Source organism: Tachypleus tridentatus, chromosome 4 (genome assembly GCF_004210375.1).
Source record: "Tachypleus tridentatus isolate NWPU-2018 chromosome 4, ASM421037v1, whole genome shotgun sequence".
NCBI lineage: Eukaryota > Metazoa > Arthropoda > Merostomata > Xiphosura > Limulidae > Tachypleus > Tachypleus tridentatus.
This window is the reverse complement of record NC_134828.1, coordinates 87,909,287-87,931,073: the sequence shown is the minus strand read 5'-3', so window position 1 is coordinate 87,931,073 and position 21,787 is coordinate 87,909,287. Positions and strand designations below refer to the sequence as shown.

The 21,787-nt window shown below is 29.7% G+C and overlaps 1 protein-coding gene across 6 annotated transcripts in view; it reads right to left on the bottom strand.

Annotated features, from left to right (window-relative positions):
- Positions 1-377: 377 nt before the first annotated feature.
- The window catches only part of LOC143249643 (transmembrane and coiled-coil domains protein 2-like), a 37,915-nt gene continuing 16,505 nt past the window's right edge, over positions 378-21,787 (bottom strand). For 5 of the 6 annotated variants that reach the window (XM_076499883.1, XM_076499885.1, XM_076499881.1 and 2 more), the window contains exons 9-12: positions 14,578-14,643; positions 13,642-13,797; positions 13,177-13,361; positions 378-12,529 (exon numbers count right to left, since the gene is read on the bottom strand). In XM_076499883.1, the coding sequence (XP_076355998.1) occupies positions 12,427-12,529; positions 13,177-13,361; positions 13,642-13,797; positions 14,578-14,643 (510 nt within the window). In that variant the 3' untranslated portion in view covers positions 378-12,426. Of the gene's footprint in view, positions 12,530-13,176; positions 13,362-13,641; positions 13,798-14,577; positions 14,644-19,661; positions 19,763-21,787 lie in introns of all 6 variants that reach the window. The other variant, XR_013027882.1, reaches the window with a different exon arrangement.

Genomic DNA, 21,787 nt, shown 5'->3' with positions numbered 1-21,787 from the left:
CAAACTTACCTTAAAATATCGTGTATAAAAGTAACTAAATATGACACATGCATTAAATAAACTATCTAAATTATAACGCTAGCATTGAACTTAATTTGATACAGTTGAGTACATCTTTTATTTGTAATTAAGCATATAGCTAAAGCATAGGCTATCTGTGCTCTGCCAACCAAATGTATTGAAACCTAGTTCCTAGCGTTGTAAGGCCGCAAACATACAACGCTGTCATTGGGATGTTCGTGCATATCTAACAGATGTATAGGAATAAATAGTTTGAAAAATATTCCGAAAACCTTTCTAGTAGAATGGTCAGTTCCTGAAGGGGACACTCAGTAATATAACTAAAGAATACTAAAATAAATGAACAGAAGCTTCAGATAGTTTTTGTTCTATTTTATTTTTTCAAGTATTTATATCACAAGCAGCATTTTGCGAAAAATAATTGAACTTTAAAATGAATTAATTACGGCAGTGCCTTATTAAAATATAGTCTCAGTGCAAGCACAGAAAAACAAAACACAAACAGATAGCTTTTAGCGAGACAAATATTATCCATGAAATAAAAGAAGATCATATTGTAGTAAAGTTCTTGCAAAAAAATAAGAGAAAGAGAACGGTTTTTGTTTTATATCGAACGATTTAGAATGTCATACGATTACCCAGAAAACACAACACTAATTAGTTGAATGTTTGCTCAGCAATTACATGAACCTCGTAACTGCCAAAAGAGTTTAACAAACGCAAATATAATTTAAAAAACAAATATATATTGATAAGCAATTTTCTTATTTTCAAATAAACAAGTCTTAACGAAAATAAAATAAAAAATTAAAAGATGAGCATAAATTTAAATTAAAAATAACATGTTGAAACACTGTTAAAAACAAATCAAATATGTCGCTCCTTTAGTTTAGTTCACATATGGTTCAGCGATAAGTTTGAAAGCTGAAAACACCAAAATTCGGGTTCGATACCCAGACTATACACATTGTATACCTTTATACTTAACAACAAACAAACAACAAAACCTTTGTCATATTTAAATAGCATAATTCACCTCTATCTATTTGGGTTACATTCATAGTGAAATAAGAAATTCTGGGTAAGGGGATTAAAAACACATATAGTTATACCTGTTAATCTGCGCTAGTAAACTTACTTATATGTGGGAAGTGTGCCCTAACTTCTAGCTACTCAATATTAAGGAACATTCAAACACATTTCTAAATACACACAAGATTATTGATCCAAAGTGAAGTTACATCACTTCAGATGATTAAAAAATAAATCAAATAAAAGGTATAATATATAAAGTATACTTTAGAAGGTGATTTTTACTCGGTGGGTCACGAGACTCGCAGCTGTGCGTCGAGACAATCGCGATGTTTTTAAAACTAATAAATCATTAATTGCATTTCATGCCAGGTAATTTTGTGGGCCTTGAGACGAACAGACTTTCGAAACCCTGCAGTCTGTAAAATTTATCATACTGAAAATAATACACCAAACACATTAAATTTTTTTCTGATCTACGATTTTCACTTATTTGATAACCCTTAAAAGTGTCTGCTTCTTCTAAAGTATGATTAACTTCCTTGAATTGAGACAAGTCGTAAATGTACTCTCATATTAAACATCTACAATACTTACATGATAATCTCCAGAATATTATCTTTACCTATAGCAAATCTGCTTGTTAGTGAATAAAAACAGCAGATATTTCTTAAATAAAAGTATCGTATGTAGTCCGATATGCTTAATCGCTGCTTGTAAAATACTCAGCTTATTTATGTGTCACAATACAGTGAATAAATGGCATTTTTAGACGATTAGAGGCTTTCCTTGATCAGCCGTTAAAAGTTGTCTATCGTCACAATTTCTCCAAAGTGGCAAACGAAAGCATTCTGCCATAAGAATGATCTACGACCGCCAGCTACTAGTGACAAAAGAGGTGAAAAGGTAATTGAATAGGCTTGTAAAATACAAAAGGTATGTGTGTCCCAGTCTTTAACATTTATCAAGACTGGGCTCTTTGAAACTGTCTCATGCGAAAAACTTCACAAAAACGATATGACAACCAAAACCTATTCCTAAAACAACTTTTTATCTCACATAGAAAGAGGAAAACACAATTTCATTGGTAACTAAAACACACAATCATGAGTTGTTAGCAACTGGAAGCATCTTATGTGAAATTAGGAGTGTTGTTTACCTTCTTTGATACTATGAATATAAGTCTGGATAAAAATCATAAGAAGCTCTGTATTATGCTTGTATTATTCGGACAGCACAAATGACTAGAGATGAACTAAAGGTGTGAGAATTTTTTATGCAAAAACTAGGTCCTTATTTATCAGAAAAAATAATTTTAATAATGTGCATTAATGTCGTTGCCACAAATGTATTCTTCACACTGCTTATTTTAAAACTATAGGGGTCCTCAAAGACAATAATGTAGCATTCACTGCTCTTGCATTGCCCATTATCGGTTTCATGATCTCGGCCGCCTTTCTTAGCCAACCACCACTATGTCTCTCGCTAATGAATGTAGAAAATATAGTGGCCGAGATATTATTATACACTCTTTAGAAGTTCTAACTTTAACATTATAATCGAACAAGTCTCTCTGTATCACATGGCGTATATACCATGCTGAGACTGGGCAACTATTGAAACGAAAAATAGTGCAAGCCAATCTTATTTGAATGTTCTTAAAATGTGTCAAGAAAATGCATATCTATTATCTTTACTTAGTTTGTTACAAACTAACAATGAGAAAAATATATTTACAATTATGTACAAAAAATACCTTATTTAATATTCATGAAAAGGCTTAATTAACTTAGGTAATTCAACGGTATTTGAAGAGTTTTAAAATCCATAATTAAATTGTTGTTTGTGGAATGTCGCCCAAATGTACTCGAGGGCTACCGTTCACTGTTTCTCATTTTAAAAAGATTTACTTGAAGGAATGCAGCTAGTCAACACCACTAACCCTTAGGTTACTATAATCAAATAGTGGGATTGACTGGCCGATTATAACACTTCTACGGCTGAAAACATATTCAGCGACGAGATCCAAATCCGCCGATTACAAGTCAAATGTCCTTATCATCAGGCTTTTTCAAATATTTTAATTCAACTTGTGAACATATTTTTAAACATAAAACTACACAATGGACCATCTGTGCTCTGTCCACTACGAATATCGAAATCCAGTTGTTGTTTACAGTTACAAGCCCTCAGATGGGAACATCAAAGCATTAAAGGCTCAACTAAAATCACCACCATTGTAACATGATAAATGTAGAGTTAGAGAAGATGAAGCTGGACAACAGGGAAAGTGGTAAGGGTGGAGATTTGCCTCAATAGTGTGCCTTATCCTCCCCTGCTGTCCGAACGAAAAATGTTTACTTTTCAAGACGGTTCACTTACTAAACACTACAGTATGTGTGTGCATAAAATGTAGAATGTACCCTCTCAATATTATGTCTAGCCCACTCACTGGAAAGAGGCTATCGTTGCTCCTATTAGCCATCTAACTTAGCAGTTTATTTGATTAGACATGATACTTTTCAAAAACGAACACTCCCCCCCAAAAGTATCGAAATAAACTGGTACTTTCACAGTAATAATACGCATACTTGATCATGTTTTTATTCCATAATTTGATCATATTACGCCAAACGTGTTTCTTTATACTTTACTGACGCTGTACATTTCTACTTGTATGGGAGATACATTTTAGGACTACTGTGTTTGTTACGTGAAAGTTTGTGATGTTTTTCGTATGGTACAGTTTTAAAAGAGCTTCCTCTTAACAATCAGGACACAGATATATGTCTGTTGTACTTTACGATCCTATCCAAACTCCTTTTCACTTATCTTGTGAAACATATTACTAGCAAAAATTATTATAATTTGTTTGTTATAAAACAACAACCGAAAGAGAAAAAAATAGAGTAAAAGTGCAACCTGTTAGGTTAATTCATGTTTATTGTCTTCACATCATGTGTGAGCCTAAAGTGCCGCTTTCTCTTATATCTTCCCTCAGATGCGATATTGTAAACTGTCTTCTTGTAACATAAACTGAATAGTATCCAACTCAAGGCTATCTTTCCTTCCACCAATGAAATATACTAATAGCACTTAAGGAAAAGTTAAAAAATACGCATTTCTCGTCAGTGTTAACAGACATACAACTTTATCGAAATAGTGATAAAAGAAAAAAAAGTATTAATAGTGTGGCGCCACCTGCTACACATAGATACCATTTCAGAACTCTCTTCTTTTTAGTCTTTTTGTAACATAAACTGAATAGTATCCAACTCAAGGCTATCTTTCCTTCTACCAATGAAATATACTAATAGCACTTAAGGAAAAGTTAAAAAATACGCATTTCTCGTCAGTGTTAACAGAAATACAACTTTATCGAAATAGTGATAAGAGAAAAAAAAGTATTAATAGTGTAGCGCCATCTGCTACACATAGATACCATTTCAGAACTCTTTTTCTTTTTAACATGAGCTATTGCGAAATGCCAATTTCCTGGCTTTTTAATGAACGTAAGTGCTTTTCAAAGATATTATTTTTAATAACAGAACACCGTCTTATCTCATATTCTGCAGTACTGAAATAGCGCTGCACCCTTTCTTCTTCAAAGTCACCCTTCTTATGTCAACATGAAAGAAAAACCTTTAACAATTGTAACATTTTTAGGCTTAGCGTGAATATATATTTCAGCTCCTAACCTGAAGGATTACAAATCGTTGTCACAAACAATTCTTAAATTATTCAAAGGTAAGACGACGAAAACCACTTTTTTATATTCAGAAAAAATATCCAACAAGAACTGAAAATTGATTATACACCTTTAGTAATTTTAAACAACTAATCTTTACTTATTAAAACTTTGGAATCTCCAGCTAAAAGTCTTCATTGGAATGCATGGGACTTACTAATAACAAACAAACTCAATTTGCGTTAAGAGTACGTTTATTTATAGATAACAATAAAAAGTGATATTTAAAAAAATAAATCATTAAAATTCATTAATGGCTTAAAAAAGAAATCATGTGTAGTCATTGAGTTATGTTTTAATCAAACAAAACCACACGTTTAGCACAAATGTTTTACATATTGTATTAATGAAAGCTCAAAGTTAAAGTACCGTAGAATTACATATAAACCTGGTGAATATCTCACGAACTATAATAAGTTGACATTCTATCGTTCGTACCAAATACCATAGAAACTCAGAGCTGAAAAACAAAGTTAGGACTTTAAATTCCCCTTCCTCTTTTATATATCGAGCAATAAATAATTTTGCTTAATGTTTCCACTAAAACATTACAATCATGTATACTGAAGAAAAATTTTCGTGGGGCACATTGTGCAATAGTTTTGGAAAATTATAACAATTACATTTTATACAATTGCTGTTTGATACGGACGAAATTGCAGAAAAAACAAAAAGACAATTTTTTTTTTGTTAAAAGCTAAACATGTCATCACAGTAACAATTCAATCTCTTTCGAAAGCAAACAATTTGTTTTGCTTACTTTAAAATGAAAGTCTCTGGTTAGAGAACTTGCAACCTTAATGAATGCTCTACCGCGAAAATTCAACAAAATACTCTATTATGTTTGTTTACGTGCGTGTGTTCGTATGTGTAAACATAAATATTTGTACCATAAAACTATCCAATCGTGTGATCCAGTAAATTATTTATTGATTTATTTTTTTTTACTATGACATGAGTACGATAAGTTACAATACAGTCAAGTGAATACAAATTCTTTCAATGAAAACCAATGACTTTGGGTGAAAGTGAACCAAATCCGAATCAAAATTAATTGAACGTAACAACACAAATGCATACAATATAATATTAATTAATAAAAAATAACCAGGCCCACAACAGTTCACTTAAAATGGGTTATTTTAGTAAGTTCCTGCGATTGGTGGAATGACATTAATGAGGAAAAAGTATGTTCTAAAATACCAGATAAAGAACAGTGAAGTGTTATCGAGTTAGAAATGATCCAACTTTAGGTGTTCACTTCAACTTGAAATCATAAATATGTGACTTATGTTAACAACAGATAATAAAATTAAAAACTGCTTTTTAAGTTAGTCCTTCAAGTACTGCTATATTTACAGAAAAGCATATAAGTTATTTATAATACATTTACACATAAACACGCAAATTCAATATTTCTATTTTACACATAAGCAAGAGACTTACTTCTTCAATGTCACTATGATCATAGTTCTCTTTTTAATACTGCTATATTTACAAAATTATGCAAGTTACTTTTTCAATACTAATATATTTACAAAGTTATACGACACAGTTAACTCTACTGTTTTCAATTATTTACACTTTCTGTCATACATAGTTTACTAATTTTATCTCATACTCAAATCAAGTCCTACAACATTTTATAGAGATCTTTTTTAAATTGCAATAATATCCAACTTAAAAGAGAATAATGAAATATTAATATATAAATTGACTTCCACTATATTCTTATAGGGTTTTTCTACCTAAAGTACAAAACAAATGTTACTTTCTAAATCAATCTAAAATAACTATAGTGAAAATGAATATATCAAAATTCAAATGTTTAAATTTTCATATATCATTCAATTGTATATCATGATTATTTTAAAACTACATCAAACTGTCTTAACTTTACTTTTCTTAATTCCAAAACCTAGGTTAAGTCCATTGAAAGAAATTATTTTTTTAAAAATTGGATAATGCTAATATAAAAAAAATGTCACCTTCATAAAAAAAAGAAAGACTTCCACTATCTAACACCAAGATTATTAATATCTAAAAAAACGTTTTCCAGTCATTTGCTTTTATTTCCCAAAACATACATGTGAATTTGATACATGTACTTCAACCTATAACAACATCTTATTCTATGTATCTGTCAATACTGACAAAGGCAGAACTACTGAAACATTTTTCTCCTAAACACTGAACATTTAGTGGACAAGCATGTACATAAAGTTTGTATTTAGTTCTTAGTGTGCTTTCTTGTTTTGCCCTAAAAAAACTGCAAAATGGTTAGAGACACACAAAAATATGAAGTTGTACATGCATCTTTCTTTTAGGAAAAAATGTCACATAAAAAGTTTGGAAGATCAGTTACTTTACAAACAATACATCTGTTTGTTTGTAATATGTCTTTCTAGTAACACTAAATTTAACTTAAATATCATTATATACATCCAGTTAATAAAATAACAATATAAAAATCTATGGTCCTAAAAGAATAAAAAAGTAAAATAACTAATTGAAGGAAACAAACAGCTGTTTCTACTAATCTCATCCAAAATTTAAAGCAATACATAATGCTATAACTTACATACAGCATTTACCTGTGTAAGAAACTATATTTCAACATTTCCTAGCCAAGTATCTTAAACATAAATGTGAATAAAACACTATCAGAATTTGTTTCATTGATGCACAATTACTATAAAAATCACACAATCAGTGACACATTCTTTCATTAATAACAAAATGTTTCAATCACAATGTTGTTAATTATTAGAAATAATGTAATAGTCCTAAGATACACTGTGTATTCAGTTAATATTAAAATAACTGGGTTTCACAAATCATTCCAGATAAAATTAATACTTTAGTAATTCTTTCCATACGTAAAAGAAATAATGATTTTCATTTAGAGAACAGGCAAAAATTAAGTTACATGTACCACACTAGCACTGTAACCATGTACTACCAAGCAAATGTATTTATCATACAAATAATAACAAAAAATATTACATAACAATAAAGTTAAATAATACTGAAAGGCTAGGATTTTTATGGTTTTTCCATCACCACAAACAATACTGTAGATAAAACAGATGCTAATTAATAAAACAAAAAAAGATTAATCATTAACCACATAGGCTGGTAAACAGTATTCACTCACTAAAACAGTGTTCTTAGATTTTGAATGTTTTAAAATGTTAAAATAAACAAATATTCATTTGTTAGAAAATAACAGAGCTAATCAATTTTTTTTTATTTTCTGTGCTTTTCATTACTGTAAGTAATGGTTGATTCGTTGTGTAAACATCATACACTGTCAAATGCAAGTTAGAAAGCCTATTTACATAAATGACATTTGTTGCTTGTTACAAAATATTTTTCAAAATTCCAATTTAAAAGAACATTCTAAAAACAATGAGTGTTATGTGCTTTTAATAGCTGCCCACTGTTAACATATACATTTGACATTAAATAAACAGGACTGTTTAGAAAGCTGAAACTGTGTGTATTAAGAATCTAACCATACTGAGAATCGTGAAATTCAGCATAACATCTAATATACTTAAACAACTGCAGAAGTCTTTATGCATTAAAAAAAGAATTAATACTTCTTAAACAACTGAAATACCTTTAATCAATTACTTGAATTAGATGGGCTTAAAATAAGAAAGTAAAGTTCAGGATTCCCAAAACTAATTTCATAAACAAAATCCATTTCTACATTAAACAGAAATAGTTGTCCAACTTGAAGAGTTGTCAATAATAAAAATTCAAACAACGTTTCACAAGAATAAAGTGAAGTTACTCAGCTTGGTAAGTTAAAACATGGTAAGTTTCTATGGCAAAAACTTAAAACATTAAGTATGCCACATTTCAATTAAAAAAAGCTAGGACCCTCATACAATGAATTTTGCTAGCAATAAATTTTTGTTAAATATCTTCTCTTTCAGTTAAGGACATAACAAATAGTACTTTATACACCCTTAGCAAAATACGTATTCTCCCTTCAACTCATAAAATAATTATGTGCTTCTTATGACTAAGGTATATGTTAAATATCAATTCTTTCATTTACATGAAGTAGTTTCCTGTAAAATACCACAAGATTTATGTTTATTTATTATCAATCTATATAGAAAGTTAAGATTCTTAGTGATCAATTGCCAAAACAGAGTATCCTACTTACATAAAAGTAAGTGTAAAAAGACAAGGTATGTCCATTACGATGTAATGGGTATGTAAGTTTATCTAAAAATGAAAAAAACATAGTATTCTGATACAACCTTAAGTGAGCAAAATCATCATTTGAAAGCAATTACTAAACTATTTCATTAAACTCAAATCCTTTACCAAAAATTGCTAACAAGATAAAATATTACAAGTTTACAATGATAATTAAATCACAGACAACTAAAAAAAAAGTTTATCTTCTATTTACTACCATCATATACATAAACACATGTTTATACTTAACATTGTAATATCACAGACATCACATACAACTTTGGTACTCATCTAAATTGGAACATTATGTAAGATTAAAACAACTCGTGTATTATTTTTTTTATTTGTGTACCTTTTTGTTACTGTTAAACTCTCAAACCTTCTTGCTAAAATTAAAACACAGATGTTAAATTTCTCAAAATCATAGTTTATCTTCTCATTATTTGTTTAAGATATAGTTTTGAGTCTCTTTTGGTAACCATGTAATGAAAACAGTTATCAAATATTCATCTCTCAGCTTTTCCATTACTGAATTACTTGAATTTCTAGTAGCAGTTAACTTAAATGATAATAATATGTAGCTTAGATAAAAACCACTGAAATGTCAGTTATATTCTTGCCAAAAAATTATTAGCTTTCAAAAAAACAATGTTCTAATGAAATATCTGTGTTCATTAGTTATAAAATTTCTTTCTAACAATGTCTTCTAGATAAACTGTATTAACAGAAAGAACTCTGGAAGCCGCCTTAACAATAAGTTGACAATTTAATCTTTTTTTTTTTTCCAATAACCTCATTCATTCCTTGACAATCACAGCAACAAATGCATTATCCAACCATACTCTTTATAAAATGCTACACTCAACTTTGAATTCTGAAGTCTATAACAAAACTCTATAAACATCAATATGTTCTATTCTATAGCAACGTACCCAAGTTACACAGGCTCAAATAAACCTGCAGATTGAAAGGTCAAACACCCTAACCATCAAAACATGCCAGGCCAAAGAATTAGAACAAGCTAAAAAACTTCAAAAATGCTTTTTATATAATTTCCAAAAATTCCCACTTAGTTTACTTAATCCTATAATTAGGTTGCTTTTAAAATATTCCATAAAATTAAATAGAAAACTATCAAATCTCAAAATACAAAAACTATTGGTTTTAGTTCTGCAGTACATAATATAGTAATAATAGGCATTGATTCTAGAAATAAACAACTTTACAGCAGTAAATTTAGTTGTTTTTTATGTAACTGAACACTCAGTATTACTTTACAAGTTCTTAAATTAAAATACAAACTGTAACTTGTTTATGTAAAACAAAATCTAAATAATACTATAGTATGTACTTCTATAATATGCACTTGATATTATATGTGGATGATGAACGTATACCGATGAACATTTAAATTCTTCAATTTAGTCATCAAAGTTTTCTAATGAAAATAAAAAGTCCCCTTTATGTGAATAATTTTTTGAGTGATACAATCTTCTTTAACACTAAAAAAACAGGTGAGTATGAAACTGTGCCTACCACAAGTACAGAGATCTAATGAAAATGGTATAATTAATTTGATGTCAGTGTTTTTAAGTGTTTGTTAGAGGAAATATCAGATACAATACACAAGTATACAGAAAGAACCTTCAAACATCTACTTCAGAGGTTCTAAAGGTTATGTAAATATAATATAATGAAGAGTATTTTTATTGTTCACATAAACACTGTTTTGTGATCTAACTTCTCACAGTCCAGTCTGAATCAACTGACCTTGTCAATTCAGACTTATCTCTAGTTCAAACCCTTTACTGAACAACTGAAGTTCTGTCATAAAACAATCAGTTTTCTACCAGTATTAATTGTTAAGAATAAGATTCACTACATATAATACCAAATGCACATTGTAGAAATGCATAATATAGAACACATTAGCATTTCTTATATAAATCAACTGAAACTATATACTGTTAGTTGCAGTTTGCATTTCAGTGGAATGCTCCTGTAGAAGCTGTATAGCAAAATGTTTGGTATCCAGTCATAAAAAATAACAAGAACTAAATCTAGCATTAGAGTTGTTTACTTCTAGAAGAACTATCTGCTGCCAAGCTAGAAAACTATCCAATCTTTATCACTTTATTTTTCATAATCCAAATTACACAATGACTTTAAAAATTCTCAGTTTTTCATCTTTTTATTTTTGAAGAGATCCAAGAAAACATTAGTAACAAAAACCTTTTTTTAATCTTTTTTTACATGTTCCCCTTGGATTATATCACCAATTAACAGTATGTTCTCCATAAGCATATTAATATATGTAAAATGGTTATTCACAGAAGACATAAAAAAAAAGCATTACTGGAAACTGCACTTAGGGCATACACTAAAAAAAAATACACTTGTGAATAAACCTTGTAGTAATTTTTAAATCATTTGGTTTCAGATTTTGATCAATTTATTTTACTCAATACAAGTACATATCTTAATATCTATTAACTAAACAAGAGTAAAGAGAAATTTTAATGGTTCTTAAGTAACAATGTGTATTAACATAAGACTAAAATATCTAGGCACATAAATCATGTAATTATAAATTACCAAAACCTTACACATACATACACTTAACTTTTGATAAAACAAATAAACATTATCCTAAATAAGTCACCTTCAGTGTATTAATAATTTTCTAAAGTCTGCAAAGAATCCCATCTCAATTAGATGTGAAGGATTAGTTGTTTTTTTTAAAGTTTGCAAAAAAGGTAACAAGAAACAAACACCAGTGAAGAGATTTATACAGCATATCTGCATCATTTTACCACATTTTACCTCAGAAAGGAGCAAGTAAAACATTGTTATTTATTCCTCTTCCTCATATTACATCAACCAGTAATTTTAATTAAAGAAATATTAACACAATTCAAGTAAATTTGTTTCTGCATCAGTTATATCATAATAGTACTGTGCAGAAAGATTATAATGTGTACGAGGCAAAAAAAGAAGCCATCACCTAATCAAACATAAAAATAGGTTAACTAATGATATATGGACTCAAATTTTCTAATGTAGTGTTCTGCTTTCACAGCTTATCCACTGAAGTCATTCTTGCTGTATTTTCAAACAAACAGCAATAGTGAAGTTCTTACACTCCTCATCAATTTAACTTAAATAAATAAAAGTTTTGAAAGGCTTCAGTTGTGATGATCACAAAGTTCCAGTGAGATAGCATGATGTACTCCCTCACAAACAAACTTATTTCCACATTGGCTTCTCCTGATTTTAATCATAGCAATGGAAGCAACTGGAAGGTTTTGGACAGATCTTTTCCAAAGCTATTACTACAAATGATAGAACTTTTTTCTATTGTTAAGGAAACTGCATCACACTTCACTAATTTAAAACATTGGTGGCTAGGTTACTAAACGTTGTTGTACCCAGTTTATTATATCTTTCCATCCTCTTACAATCATAGCAGCCACAAAAATAAGAAGGATAGTTGTGAGTATACGAAATCTGAAAATAAAATTGTTTATTTCAAAGCTGTTAGTTTTGAAAGCTCTTTTATGACATTAATAATATGACAAATACTGTAAGAATGTTCATCAAGAATAGATCAAGATAGAATTATCATAAAAAGTACTGAATTTGAGGCAAAAATGCCTTTCAAATAAAAGTACAGTTTCCATATTGAAAACAAAATTCGAAGTTGCATTAGTATTGTAACAGTAAATTAAATTATTGAATACAGAATCTGTCTTTGAAAATATAATAAACAATACCATTATTTCAACACTCCAAGTAGGTTTTTAAAAAGTATTACTTAATTGATAAAAACTACTGAACTACTTGTTACTACTGTATGAGACAGTGAGCCTAACTAAATATTGGAAAATTAACGAGGACAGAGTAGTTTTCTTTTTCTTCATTATCACAGACAAAAATTTTGCAGTTTTATGAAATTTTGATAAGATGTTCTGTTTTCTTAAATAATATCCTTAAAGCTATTTAACATTACTTTATAGTACAAAATTTATAATTTATTTCACTACAAAACTATAGTTTTCAGTCTTAATGATGCATTTATCAATTTTCTCTATTATTCATGCAAAATAATTTAAGACATTATGCAGTACAAACAAAGCTTATAATAAAGAGCTCACCTGGTTTTAAGAAAAGGCATAAGGATGTTGCCCAATGTTGCCACAAGCAGCAGCACAACTTGAAGCACAGTTAAAAGAACATTGATCAGCTTTAGCACCATGGCTCGAGCATTGGAATTATCCAGTGAATCAAGATTTACCAGCTGTTGAAAATGTTGGTGTTGTTGGTGCTCCATTCTAGAAATCTAAAACAAAAAAAATTAATTTTATACAATTGTTACTGTCTTCAGATGGTTAGCTTTATTTCTCCCTCTCAAGTTAAACAATACAATGCATGTTAACAGAAAAATGTCTTCTGCAATGGTAATATAAATTTGGTAAAGTACTGTAATTACTTTAAAGATACCGTATGAAAGCGAGGTTATACAATCATGAAATTCATACCAATTCAAAATAACACAAGTTTGTCTTTCTAATTTCAGGTGACATCTTTCTGATATAAAAAGAATACAAATGAAAACTCACTCTTGTTTGACAGCTTTCCAGTACTTCATGGACATCACGTAATCGTTCCTCACTCTGGTACTGAACTTTTTCTTCCATGTCACTGATACCCTGTTTTAAGTTCTCAATCTCATTCTGATGGAGTTCAATGAGATCATTCATTTGTTCTTCCAGGCGCTATAGAAACAAACAGTTTATTTAAGCACATTAAAAAATAAAATACTAATTTTGACAATTTCTAGCTACACTATTTAATACCTACTTCAAAAAGGTAGAAAAAATTAAAATCCAAAACTGTTACCTCTGTCTTTCTTTTTAATTTGCTACCTATGTAAGTTTCCTTTGTTTTTAATAAGTCAATTTTTCTGAGTAATAATAATTTTGTCGCAGGTTTCATTTGTAACAAAGTTTTTCTTGAAAAGAATGATTCATGGAAGGACACTGGTAACTTTTCCTGTGAACTACCAAAAGGTTGGCTATATATACAGCGCAATTTCAAAATGCTCCAAGAAAGAAAGAAATGAATTACTGCTTAACTTCTTGAGTATTAACATTATGTGCCCATACTCAATGACATAAGTTTAAAATTATTGAAACGTTTCTCAATTTCTTAAAATATCCATAAATTATTTACCCTTTGTAAAACTTCACTAAAAATTAAAAATTAAATTTTGGTGAGAAATGTATCCATGTTAATATCTTGGAGAAATTATAGCTCAATATATTTAAGCATAATTGAATTTCTAAACAGCTATGGTGGTGAAAAAAGTTATAATGGAACAAACATGTCAAAATTACATGTCCAACCATGCATACAACCAAGAAATTTGAGGACCAGCAATATGTACTGCATAGTCTCCGATTAAAGTCAATCATAACAATCCATTTTCTGTAATAAGTCAACAACTCTTTCTTCTACACTGTTAAGGAACAAGAAAACACACAAAGAATACACACCTCATAACGATAACGTTCCTCCAACAGAGCTTGAGTAAAGAAGGAACACTCTTGTTGAAGTTGAACCTAATGGAATAGAACTGATTAATTCATAACAAGGAATTTACATGCAAGTAATTGCATTGCAGTTACATCCCTACATGCACAAAGGGGTAGTGTGCGGAGAAAGATCTGATGAACATAATTTTAAAATATCTTTCTCTGTAATCACAAATGTAATAATAGCATTTATTTACATGTTCATATAAAAGTATTTCGATCTAAATTTCCTATGAATACAAAACACATTTAACCCTTTCACAATGAGCTCATGTATCACACACAACCTCATAACCAATGTGTAATCATGACGGTATAAATACAATAACTCTTAAAGAATTTAATGTCTCTTCACAAAGTTTGGCAAGTTTTCAGTAAACATTACAAGAATTTTATATACAAAAAGAGTTTAATTACTTTTACTAAATATTTGTCCAAAAATATATATGATATCAAATGTTCACTTCTCTGGTGCAAAGTAATTTTCATACTTTCTTTGAAATTTTTCATTTGCACAATCTTTAAAAACTTTCTAAATAAATATTAAATGTTTTCCTTCTTAACACTTTATATTTCATAAATTATTTTCTACACTGCAACTCTAAAAAAGAAGTTAACCAAATTGACTGACCTTGTAACCATGATAACAAAAATACAAAATAAATTTAAATTGCCCTTTTCTCTTTTTAGAATGACCTCAAAATGTCACGGAAACCACAACAGTTTATTCTAAGTAGCTTAAAGCTCATAATAGTACACATCTATTTATGCTTAATTTTACTGTTTTATTAACTTTGTATCATACACAATTAATAATCCCACCATAAAAGCTGTAAGTCACTCAGTAAACATGCAGCTCAAGATGTCACATTGAATGAATAACATACGAGCTGCTCACAAATATACCTTGAAGAATTTTAATTAATCTAGCCTAACAAGTTTTTATTTTTACATTTTCATCGCTTTTTAATAACAGATAATGAAAACACAAGTAAAAGAAAAAAAATGTATAGTACTAACCAGGGTCTTTTTCCTTTACTGTTCATGAAACTTATGCCGACCCTCCCCCTTTTTTTGCACTAATGGTAATATTGCACTAAACAATTTATTCTATCAAACAATACATCTAAGAACACAGAAAAATAATGTGTAAAGAGTAAACAATGTCCTATAGCTATCTTTTTTTTTTCTTTCTTCTTTCTAACTATGTAATAAAAGCCTTTAAAAATTAAGCTAAACACGTCACTGAGATTCTCCTGAAAAACAATTTCAAACTGAAGGACAGAAAACAATCTAATATTATAAATCTTTTGGTCAGATATAAAATACAAAATGTTATGGAAAGAGAATATGACCAATGGATGTAGCAAGTGGGTCTGATCTTGTTTATAGCTCTATTAACAAATAAAATTGAAGGCTATCAAAATTACACTTTTTTGAGTAATATCTACATTAAAATAAGTAATATACACTAAATTCAGAACTCTTTTGGAGAGTTATCAATTAAATTAGAGAAAAGGGAATACCTAAAAACCAAATGTCATAATTTTCATTTGAAGGGAGATAAAAAATGTTTTTAAAATTATTTCTTTATAAAATGTGAAACTAAAAATTTATATAACAATAAAACTTGATTTAATAACTATGTTTTGATGTCAGCTTTATTCATACATATTGATAATAAAGCTGTTTAATTAAATTTTGAAGGTAGCTATGTAAAATGTTATAATGTGTGCACTTTTTAATCTTTTTACAAGTATGTTAAAGGGTGAAAAGTAAAGAAATTTAAGCACAAGTCATGTCATGATGTTTCAAATAATTTAGCAAAACATACTGGGAATTTTTTTTTATACTATCAGATTCATCCTCTCAATACAGATAGGCCAACGTGCATGTCATGATCTTCTACAGAGTTACATTCAAAATGTAATTAAACCACTTAATTATTAATGCATGTGAAAACACTTGGTGTCACAACACAGTAAATAAATTAACTTTCAATACAAGTTTTAATTTCTTAATTTTAAAAGAAAATACTTAAATAAATCCTCAATCTTTCCTAATATGGGAATTATTAAATTTGATTGCATTGTACTGCTCATCCTCTATCTATTTCATCACCCCTCCCCAATGTTCTTAATTTAACAGAAATTACTCATTATAAATTGGGTTTTCAATCTAGGGTCCCAGACTGAACTTTTTTTTGAAAGAAGACTAGTGAGATTTTCAAGGGCTCCATAGGAAGAATTTAATAAACTAAAAAAAAACAAAAAAACAAGCACTTCAAGTAAAAATTATTTACAATTTATTCTACATGTTGTTTCCTTTTATGAGTGCAAAGTAATTTTCATCATTAAGTCTAATAATACTTTTCTTCCGCTGAAAATTTTCAAATAAATAAATGCTTTTTTTAGAAAAAACTTCATATTTCATGTCTTATTTTCTTTACCCTAATTCTATATGAAGTCAGTTGATTTCATCAACATCTTAACTGCACCTGTAAGCTAGTTGTATTCTAAATTATGAGAAACTTAACTGAAATTGTCCTCCTAACTTTACAACTTAAATTTTGACTTTAATAAAACTGTGGCTGCTTGCATAACTTTCCTCATGATACTTATTAAATCACCCAACAAAAGACAGAAAAAAGTTGATATTATTAATTCACAAACACATATAACATAAAATATGCATGGTTAGCAAACCTACTTACAGTATTGTACTTTAATTGAAACTGCTCACATTGCTTAGTTATGTATGCAAACATTACTTATACTATACTCCAAAACTCCAGTAATTATATCAACCTCACAAAATCCCCTCCTGTGTCTGAAGACTCTGCAATGATGTTAGCTTCACAGCCTGCACTACTAGTGCTACTGGAGTTTCCAGTTTCATTTTCAGACTCAAACTGGTTTATTTTTTCAAAAGAGGATTGCCCTCACATATAACATCTTGATTTTGGGTTTATCTGTTAGGCCTATGTCCTCAACTTCCACTGGAGGATCAAGTAAAGCTGTGACCCATACTGCTTTTGTAATAGGAATTATTTTGCCCAATTCTTTAAAATATTTATTGTTCACTTTCATGATGGCTGAATGGTCATTTTTGTTTTCACTTGTTTCTAAATTCTGAATTTCTTTTTTTCTTACAATAGTGATAACCACTGATAAAATTCAGTAAACTTGAAGGGTTTAAAGTTGTTGTACAAGTCTTTAAAGAAATCTTTGTCAGTTCCTGTCACAACAAGTTCTCTGTGGCCACTGCATTTCAAAGCTTCATTTACTTCTGTGAAGAGATCAAATATGATGCAAATCCTGGTAAAACAGCTGTTCAAGCATGTTACATCTGGGTTTCTCAAAGATTTATGAGCTGAAGCTCTCTCCATTTCCTGTGTGTCACTTTCCCCAGTACTAGTGTTATCATCTGAATTTCCATCTAGTGTTAGATAGTGTCACCCTCTTCTGAATGTGTGAAATCTGTTAAATTAACTTATCTATAGTTTCTCTGTCCTTGGTAATTTCTGTTTCCTCCTGGATTATGTGTCCTTTAAAGTGCAAATTGTTAAACATTTTCTTGCAGTGAATGTCTGATTTCCTGAATTACTTCTATTTAATTCAGTGAATCTACCATCAATAACAAATGCAAAGCATGTGCCACACAGTGATGAATTGTTAATATCTTAAGAAAGTACTTGCTTTCTATACATTATAAGTACCATCATGTGTTGAAAACAATTCAACATTGCAGCAAAGAAAGAGACTGTTGAGTTAATAAGTAATATGGTCTGCAATACCTTGACTTGCGTGTTGACACAACACCTTACAAGACATTATAGCTGTTCAGCTAACCCAGTCCTTGGTTATATATGACATTCTTGATCCAATGTATGAATTTATTTTATAGCAATCTGTCTGACCATCAAATATAACACAGATATGTTTTATTGTTTCCAAATCAGTAACAAGTTTTCATTTCACAGCTTCATAAATGCCCATCAGTGCTGTTGTTTTCAATGTGACAGAGATTTGCACTTTCATATTTGGCATGTTCTTATCAAAGAAATATCTCAAACAATCATACTCCACAAAACTAAAAGGCAACAGATCCAGTACTATCCGGATAATATAGTCTCTGTTGATTTCACATTCAGAGTTGGCAGGATTCATAGTGTCAAATGCAAGCCTGAAGTGAACTCCTGAAAACAAGGATCATGAACATTAACAAGCCCTTGAGGCACCTTCCAAAAAAAAAGAAGCAAAGTTTAGATAACAAAATGTAGGCCAACTGATATTTAATTTTCAAAACTCTAATTAAAAACAAGTATCACATGTTGCATAAATTAAAAGTAAGCATGCTACTGAGACAAGATATACCCTTTCAACCTTGCAAAATAGCTCAAGTTCAACAACAGCTCATGTCCAAAATATCTAATAACAGCTTAAACCCTACATATTAATACAGTGTAAAAATTACTGCAGCTGAAATATATTTTTTATTCTTTATGGTTTGTGCTGTTTAAAAAATAAATCTTACCCTATATATTATTATTTATTTTACTATATGCAAGAAGCTCATATTGCTCTAAGAAAATTAATTTTGATGATATAAGGATTTGATTACAACTATAAAGAGCTTTCATGAGATATGCAATACAATTTAAATCTTTAGGCCTATAGTCCCCATTAACATATAAGCCTATATTTAAGTATACATTCATAGTAAATTACTATTACACAGGACTGCACACCTGCAGTAGTAGCATGTTGCAGCTGAAGGTGTTGTTCTAAGTTAGAACTCTGGGCTCTAGATGTAGTGGTGCACTTAGTAATTTTTTACTTGGTAACTACAGCTATTTTGAGAACTCCACTTAAGCCAATAAGGGCTATTACAAATTTACAATCCAACATCTGGCCATAAATTAGGTCGCAGGTTAAATTCACCAAATTAAAACTGATCTAAATATATACAGTTTAACATACTAGCCTAATATATATTGTATGGTCTAATTTATTATTATTATCATTATTATAAGACAGACTTACCTGAAACACAACTTTTCATCATTGATAAGAATGGGGTGTTTCAGACCCACTACATTTGCTGAACCACCACATAAGCTCCCAGATATCTTGTTAGTCTTTGCCTTCACATACAAATATCCAAAATAACAATTTTTGATTTGAACCTTCAAAGCAATTTTCCTTGAAGTTGCTTCAAAATAAAGAGGTTCTGTATTTCATATATTTCCTCTTGTGAAAGATGATTTTTACTGATGTACCTCTTACAATTTCTACTGGCAATACCCACTGCTAGCCTACTGAATAATATTGACAGCAGTCTCCAAGTAAAAAATAAGCCCATAACGTCAACAGATTTAACAGTCATCCAGCATGCATGCATTATATTGCATTGATTCATATTGCAGAAAACGTTCACGTCACTTTGTAAACATATGGAAGTATCTGTTTTGTGATGACATGAGCTAGGTGACCTAACCTACAATAATGGTGATGGTCCAGAGAAGCAGTTTCAGTGCTGTGTTAAGAATATTTCATTCAGTATGGCAAAGATTGCTGTGCTATAATGATGCTATTCTTTTTAATGTTTTACATAGGCCTAAGCTTCAACAAAAATACAGATTACACACACCTTTATACTATACAGCCGTAATTAATTCCTGGTAGAAAATATAGGTTAGTAAGTTTTAAAAAATGCAATTAAATTGGTGGCAAGAAAAAAAAATTTATGGCTTGACTTTGCATAATATGGCTAACTGCAGAAGCTTATAGATCTACTTGTAACTGACATAAAAAATTTAAAAAATCAGGAAAATAATTATAATCTTCCCTACTTTCTGAAATGACCACAAATTGTAACAGAAAACCAAAATTGTTCATCCTCAGTAGCTTAAAACTTGTAACAGTATACATTTATTTGTACTAAACAGTTTATTGTACTTTGAACTGTGTATCTACTATTCACACCATATAAATTGAAAATCTCATGGTTAACATGCTGTTTACGTTACATAATGCACAGACAACATGCGAGTGTAACTCATTATTATTTTATCTAACCAGAAGTATTTTCAGTGTTTACATTTTAGTTACTTTCCTAATAAAAAATAAAGTAAAACAAGAAATAAGAAACTTGCCCTTTTTTTTCTGCTCATGACTGTAGATGAAACTTAACCCCACCTTCCATACTAATTGTGATACTGCATTAAATAATTTCTATTTAATAATGCACTAAAGAACATAGAATAACATGCAAAAAGGAAATAATGTCCCACAACTATAACAATTTTTCTGGTTTTCTAACTGCGTGATAAACGGTGTTGAAAATTCAGCTAATCTCACTAATACACTTCCAGTGGAAATAAAAGTTTGAATCTCATGTGTGTTGACAAATTATTGTATGTATACAGTATATAGATATTACTAAGGCAGAGCCTAATTTGAACTTTTATAGCATTCAATCATCCTTGTTTGTGAAGACAAATTAGACTGTCAAATATATTTACCACACATGCACCTGTCACATCAAGTATTTCATAAACCACCAATAATTCTCTTTAACATCTTCCATTCCTTCACTTATAACCAATAGAAAGACATTCAATTTACAGAATAATGTATAATGCTACAGCATTCTCAGAACAGAGTTTCAGTTATTTCATTTACAGACTAAAAGTTGTTCCTGCCAAGTTCAGTTAGAACAGCTAATGAAATTACTTTATGGCACTTAGGCTTCTGTCAGAAAGTCACACGAATTATAATAGTTATAGGACATTGCTTGCTTTGTACATATTATTTTGTGTTCTTAAGTGAATTACTTCAATAAATAAAAAATATTTAATGTATTAGTACCATCACTACTAAAAAGTAGGTTTAAATTTCTTCAATGGGCCTACAGCAAAGAATCAAGAGACCACATGTAAGTACTAAATTTGTTTTTTTCTTATATATACAATTAATTTATTGTTATAACTAAAAGGTTAAAATTGGAAAATAATTAGGTCATATTAGATAGCATAATGAAAAACAACAATAAAATATTTCTTTACAATGTATGCCCAGAAGTTGGTTGTGCATTACAACATTCAACAGGGTAGCTCGTGTTGCATGTGTCAAGTGATTTACAGCTTGTATTGTGAGATTACATAGGT